This window comes from Bison bison, unplaced genomic scaffold (genome assembly GCF_000754665.1).
Source record: "Bison bison bison isolate TAMUID 2011002044 unplaced genomic scaffold, Bison_UMD1.0 scf7180017864519, whole genome shotgun sequence".
Taxonomy (NCBI): Eukaryota; Metazoa; Chordata; class Mammalia; order Artiodactyla; family Bovidae; genus Bison; species Bison bison.
The window spans coordinates 7,913,932-7,920,595 of NW_011495072.1; the positions used below are offsets into that span (position 1 = coordinate 7,913,932).

General features: G+C 56.0%; 1 protein-coding gene across 3 annotated transcripts; it reads left to right on the forward strand.

Moving 5' to 3' along the window:
- Nucleotides 1-6: 6 nt before the first annotated feature.
- Nucleotides 7-6,429, forward strand: RHOC (ras homolog family member C). Of its 3 annotated transcripts, none has more exons than XM_010830795.1 (5): nucleotides 7-50; nucleotides 3,477-3,634; nucleotides 4,171-4,291; nucleotides 4,618-4,748; nucleotides 5,809-6,429. In XM_010830795.1, exons 2-5 carry the CDS (start codon nucleotides 3,479-3,481, stop codon nucleotides 5,980-5,982), a joined length of 582 nt encoding a protein of 193 aa, XP_010829097.1. In that variant the 5' UTR covers nucleotides 7-50; nucleotides 3,477-3,478; the 3' UTR covers nucleotides 5,983-6,429. The 3 variants fall into 3 exon arrangements, with proteins under 3 accessions (XP_010829097.1, XP_010829098.1, XP_010829099.1); XM_010830796.1 differs by lacking the exon at nucleotides 7-50 and adding an exon at nucleotides 84-614; XM_010830797.1 differs by lacking the exon at nucleotides 7-50 and adding an exon at nucleotides 1,016-2,057.
- The last annotated feature ends 235 nt before the right edge of the window (nucleotides 6,430-6,664 follow it).

A 6,664-nucleotide genomic window follows, 5' to 3' on the forward strand; every position in this document is an offset into this window, starting at 1 on the left:
AGTCTCTGCCTCCCGCACCCGCAGCGCAGCTGGAAGCGGCGGAGCGGAAGGTACCCCGGGTTGGGGCTGTGGGCGGCGGGCTCCTGGGCATTGGTCCTCGGCAGAGCACTTTCCCTCTTCTCCGCTTGGCTGGAGCTCGGAGCGCCGGCCGGGGAGGGGCTTTGGCCCGAGCGCGGGCCCCTTCCCTCCCCTCGTACGCGGCGTCTGGGCGGCGCGGGGATCCGGACGGCTGGGTCCCTCCCTGCCCTCCTGGGCTGCCGTGGAGGTCGCCAGGAATTGTCCCGCAGGGCCTCTCGCCTCTAGGTGTCCGAGTCGAAGTCCGTAGCCTTCTCTCGGCTTCCCAGAACCTGCTCGGCAGGGCGAGGTGGAGAGGGGGCAACTTGGGTCTCCGCGAGGGAGCTCCCGCGCAGATGCTCAGCTCCCAAGTCTGGCGGCCCGCGGTGGACCTTGGCAGGGGTGTGAGTTGGGGCCCGAGTCCGGCTTGAGGTGGGAATTCCCCCCCGCCGGCCTGTGAAGTGGCAGGAATAAGGGTGGGGTGTGACCGCGGGGGCTGCCACTGCTCCGGGGGTCTGGACCTCGCCCAGGATGGTTTCTGGAGCCGACCTGGAGTGGAGGTACGGGAAATTGGGAAGGATCCAAGCCGTGTGTGTGTGTGTGTGTGTGTGTGTGTGTGTGTGTGTGTGTGTGTTCCTTCCTTCAAGGATCCAAGCCGTGTGTGTGTGTGTGTGTGTGTGTGTGTGTGTGTGTGTGTCTGTTCCTTCCTTCACACTCCCCAACCTGGCTAAAGAGTATCCTGGGGGTTTGGCCTGGGGAACCCGAGGCCAAGTCACTTCTGGTTTTCAAGTCGAGGAGGAGGTATCTGATTTCTTCCCTAGACATCAGGGGTGGTCGTCAGGGTACATCAGCCCCTGGTTCATCTGGAAAGCTTGAGAATGATCGAGGAGCTGTTTCATCCCAGGGAAGGCCCCAGGAGTTCAACTCATACCATGTCCTGTGGGGTTTGGTTGCCCCTCTTGGAGTCAATGGGGCAGTTCCTCAGGGGTTGCCTCTCAAAGGGAGCTGTTGAGAGGGCCTGGCCTGGGTCTAGGATTCCTCTGAGCCTGAAGGTAAAGTGTTAATTGAGCTGGGGGAGGGTGTGCTCCAGATCATTCCAGCATGCCCCTGCCCTGGAGTTCTGGCCTCTGACCCGCACCATCTGGTGCTACCTAAACTGCCCAGCTTGGGTGGGAGAGGGCAGTGGCAAACTCAGAGCTAGGCAACTGGTATTCACCCTGGTGGTGAATGACCTGCATCTGTCCATCAACGCTGCCTGTCCCAGGTTGGGGCTACCGCAGCCTGTCTTCCCTTAGTTGGACCAGTGGACTTGTGGGAATGTGTGAGGGAGCTGGTCACTTGGGTAGAATTTTCAGGAGACCCCCTTTTCTGAAGGATGGTTTCCCTTTGTGGAGGAAATCAGCTGGCAGGGTGAATGCCTTCTTGCTTGCCTTTTGGGGTATCAGAGAGCCCCTGTTGTGGTGTTAGTGGCCGTGCGCTCAACTCCTATAAATTCTGTCTGATTCACATCCGCTTCCCCTCATCCCAGTGTTGTGCATGCGTGTGTGGAGGGGAGGGAGGCCACCCGGGATCCCACTGTTGAAGAGAACGTGCCTTGGGCTGTAATATTCACTTCCAAAAAGGCAGACCAGGGCTGGGCTGTGAGGTGGTGGTGGTGGTGTGTGGGGAGTGAGGGAGCTCAGCCTAGTTTGACAGGATGTGGGACTGAGAGAAAAAGCCAGGTTTGGGGCAGAGATCAGGTTACCGTCCCCTTCTTTCTTAACCACTCCCTGTGTGGCTGGCGCTGGAATTGGCCTTCATTTGTCTCCCTTTTGGAGTTCCTCCCAGCGCCGGCTCTAGCTCCCGCTCCTCCCCACAGCCTCGACTTCATCTCAGGCCCGAAACCCGCCCTCTCTTCCTCCCAGGCTGGGGGCCTGGGAACTCCAGCCGGCTGGAGGTCAGCTCCTCTCCCCAGGGAAGGAGGAAGTGAGGCTCAGCTTCTGGGGCAAAAAGAAGCTGGCAAGGTGTGATGAACTGGGGGCGGGGGACACATGGAAACCCCGGGAAGCTGACTCCTGGCCCTGAGTCACAGGGAGGGGTGGGCAGGGCCTCAGGGTGAGCTGGACAGAGGGGAGGAAGGGGCGGTCCCAGGGAGTGGGTGGAGGTGATTCCCTAGTGGATTATTCTCAGTCGCTCTGCTGTGGTAGATGTGTGGCTCCCTACAGAGTGGTCATTGTCCCCCTCCTGGGGCTGAGTGACCTAGTGTTGCTGCCAGGCTCAGGAGGAAGGGGGGAGGCAGGCAGCCTGCCCAAGTGTGGGCTGTGGGCACTGCCTGGACTGAGCCTCCTTTGTGTACGCGGAGCCCTGGGGACTGGGATGGGGTGGGCCAGGGAAGCTGGCTGGCCGCTGCTGCTGCCCTCCGTCTGGGTTCCCCCTGCTCTGCTCTCCTTCCCACCTCTGGGGTGATAACGTAGAAAAGCAACAGACTCTAGTCACACAGCCCTACTCTGAGTGCCTTCCCTGCCATGACTCCGAATTCCTCTTAGCCTCCATGAATCTCACTTTCCTAGTTTGTCAAAACGGGAAGCTCACTACCTTCCAGGCTTCTGGGGACAGAGGGAGTGATTTTTGTCGAAATGTCCACCGTAGAACCTGGCACCTGTTGTTTGGTCGCTAAGATGTATTTGAGTGTTTTGCGACCCCATGGACTGTAGCCCGCCAGGCTCCTCTGTCTACTCCTACCTCTGGAGTAGGTAGCCACTTCCTTCTCCAGGGGATCTTCCTGACCCAGGGATTGAACCCGAGCCTCCTGCATTGCAGGCAGATTCTTTACCACTGAACCACCTGGGAAGCCCTACCTGGCATCTAGGGTATGACAGTCTTTCCTTACCCACCCGTATCAGTCGGAGTCTTCATTTTTCAGTGGGCAGGCATGATCTGTGCTGAGTGAGGGACAATGTGTTCAATGTGTTCCAGATTGGACCTTTGTAATTATTAATCTTTTGAAAGTATTGAAATCCTGGTAACAAAAAAGTCTGACTTGAAACTCTGATATGCAGAATAGATAAAAACTGGCTTTTCTGGAGACAGCCCTGGTCCCTGAGCACCCTTCAAGGTGTTCAGGGACCCACAGTTGGTGAGTGGATTAGATTAGAACTCATGCTTTCCTGGCTCCCAAGTGGGTGGTGCTTCTTGTGTATTCTACTTGTGTATTCTAACCCATGGGGGGAGACCTGTCCCTGACCTTGAGATTAGAAATTTCAAGCTCAGTTGCCTGAACAATTGGTTCTTGGCAAGAACACGCCTGAGGAAGCTCCTTTCCCTCCCTCCCTCCCCTCCTTTTGTTGGATGCCTCGGTTTCCAGAGAGGTCTTGGGGGCCCCAGAGAAGTGTTTTTGGATTCACTGGCTTTTCCCAACATCCCTGCTGCCTCTTCCCTGCCAGCCATGGCTGCCATCCGGAAGAAGCTGGTGATTGTGGGGGATGGGGCCTGTGGGAAGACCTGCCTCCTTATCGTCTTCAGCAAGGATCAGTTCCCAGAGGTCTACGTCCCTACGGTCTTTGAGAACTACATCGCAGACATAGAGGTGGATGGCAAGCAGGTAAAGGCAACAGCCCCCTTCCCGTCTCACCTTGGAACCCCACCCTCCGCCATCACTTAGGGACCTAGAACGTCCGTCCTTCCCACCTACCCATGTCCTGGTTTTACTGGCCCAGCTGGAACCAGTCAGAGTTACGAAGTGAAGTTGCAGTCTTAGAAAATCCGGATAACCTCCTGTTTTTTTTTTTTTTAAACACACTGGCTCTGTAATCGGCCCAATTCCTTTGCCTCTGGGCTTAAGTTCCCCCAAATGTAAAATGGGGAAATGGTAAGGTCTTCTTCAAAGGGTTTTTATGAAGATTAATCTTCATAAATTAATCATTGTGGTGCTCACAATGGCAACTCAGACTGCACAAAGATCAGTTTGTCTCAGGATTTAAAAGACTCACCTTATTTGTGTTGTGTGACAAGGATGAGCACTGTCCCTGGCACACAGTAGGTGCTCAATAGGTAGCTGCTATTTCAGAGGACCTCTGGGTGGCGAGGCTGTGTGTGCGGGGGCCCTCAGGCCAGCTAAGCACTGGCCCTGTGTGTCAGGTGGAGCTGGCTCTGTGGGACACGGCAGGGCAGGAAGACTACGACCGCCTGCGGCCTCTCTCCTACCCGGACACTGACGTCATTCTCATGTGCTTCTCCATCGACAGCCCCGACAGTCTGGGTGAGGGTGTTGGAAGGAGGGGACTGAGAACCTCTTGGAACCAACCAGAGGGAGCTCTTGCCTGGGCTCCTCTCAATCATCTTCAGAGGCTGTGGGGGTGGGTACTGGGGAGCCCCTTTAGCCTGTGGTAACTCTGGCCCTCGGAGGACTTGGGAACATGTGTACTGTGATGGGGAGGGGTTTTGAGCTGTGAAAGGGACTCTCATGCTGAAGAGCCTCTAGGACTTGGCCATGGGGAAGACAGGACTCAGGGGGAGCCTTCTAGCCTAAGTGGAGGCACAAACTTAGGTTTGTCTATCGTCCACTGTTGGAACATGTCTATGCAGAAAACATTCCTGAGAAGTGGACCCCAGAAGTGAAGCACTTCTGCCCCAACGTGCCCATCATCCTGGTGGGGAATAAGAAGGACCTGAGGCAAGATGAGCATACTCGGAGAGAGCTGGCCAAGATGAAGCAGGTGGGTGCCACTGCCAGGCTGGGAGCCCTTGAGGAGGAAGGCGCCCCCTGAGGGCATGCAGGCTGGTAAAGGAGTCTCCCTCCTACTGACTCCGTGTTAGAGGTAATGGTGGGGTCCATTTCCTACCCCCTTGCATGTGCACCTTGGTGAGAACCAGTGATATTTGATGAAAGTGACGTGGACAAAGTGACTTGTCTAAGGTCACTTGGCATTTTGTTTGCTGTCCACTGTTTGGCATCGGGGCTATTAAGATGAGTAAGAAAACTGCCGCCCTCAGGGAACTGGGTTCCTACAGTAGATGCTTTGCTTGGAGTCTCCTGGGTTTACGTCAGGAGGTGTGAACTGATGGGGGCATGGGACGGGGAGGGTGTTGGAAGCGGCTGGGGAAGGCCAGGCCTAGACAGGGAGCCGGCTTTCCAGCCATAGGATGAGTTAATTAGGGAGAGCTGCCAGGATAGGAATATGGACAATAGAATGAAAAGAATACTTTGAGGTTAATTATGGGCTTCCCTGATGGTGCAGAGGTTAAAAGTGTCTGCCTGCAATGTGGGAGACCTGGGTTCGATCCCTGGGTTGGGAAGATCCCCTGGAGAAGGAAATGGCAACCCACTCCAGTATTCTTGCCTGGAGAATCCCATGGACAGAGGAGCTTTGTGGGCTACAGTCCACGGGTCGCAAAGAGTTGGACACAACTGAGCGACTTCACTTCATGGCAAGATTTTAAACTGGGGACAGATACGGTCAGGTCAGCATGTTAGAAAAATGATTCTGGCAGCCGTAGAGGATGGATTGGAAGAAGGTGAGAATGGAGGCAGGGAGGTGAGTCAGGAGACCATAGGTCTGCATTCAGTCAAGAGAAGGGAGTACCGTGGGATGTAGGGCTGGCTGATAGAATTTTGAAGGTAAACATGAGTCTTGGGTCTCTTGCTTAGAAGCTGCCCATGGTGGCTGAGGTGGGTGCTTTGAGGAAAGGGGGCTGGAGTAATTATTTTAGTTATAAATACAGATGAGGTGCATCTAACCAGCAGCTTTCTCTGACCGCTGTCGTCTACCTTCCCAGGAACCTGTTCGATCTGAGGAAGGCCGGGACATGGCGAACCGAATCAGTGCCTTTGGCTACCTTGAGTGCTCAGCCAAGACCAAGGAGGGGGTGCGGGAGGTATTTGAGATGGCCACCAGGGCTGGCCTCCAGGTCCGCAAGAATAAGCGCCGGAGGGGCTGCCCCATTCTCTGAGATCCCCAAGACCTCCCCTCCTTCCTTCAGGGGGTTGCAGAAACTCCCTCTGCCCCCTGGACCCCACCCTATCAGGGATCCTTGAAGGCTCCCTTTCCCAATTCCCTCCTGCCCAGGACTGCATTGAGTTTCCCCAGCCCTGACAGTGGTGGCCGTAGGCACGCCCCCTCCCACCAGCACCCTGGGAACAGAGGGGTACATCCTGCCCCTCACAGCACAGCCCCTCCTGTTGCCTCAGCCTGGGGTGGGGCTCTTGATCCCTTTGGCCTTCCCCAGAGGATCATCACACCAGCACTTTATACACTTCCTGCTCACAACCGATCTGGGGTAGGGGACTTGGCGGGTGTAACTGGGTCCCAGGCCCCTGGTGTTTCTGCTTTGGGCAGGAGCCTTGTCTCTGGCTATTCTTGGTGTGGGGTATGAATAAAGGCCATAGGCTCCAAAATGTATGTGTGTGGCTTCTTGTCTTTCTCTTCAGGCCCCTGTCTTAGCTGTGAGCCTGGAGTCGCATCTCTCTTGAGGTACTCACCAGGGGCCAGCCCCAGGTCTGCAAAGGCAGGACTCCGGGCCGGCAGGGTGGAGTCTTGGAGAAAAGGATGAAGTCATTCCTGGCTCTGGGCCTTGGAGGCGGGTGAGGGGAGTGGTCTGGAGAACAGGCTAAACTTAGAAGCCTGTGGGTGGC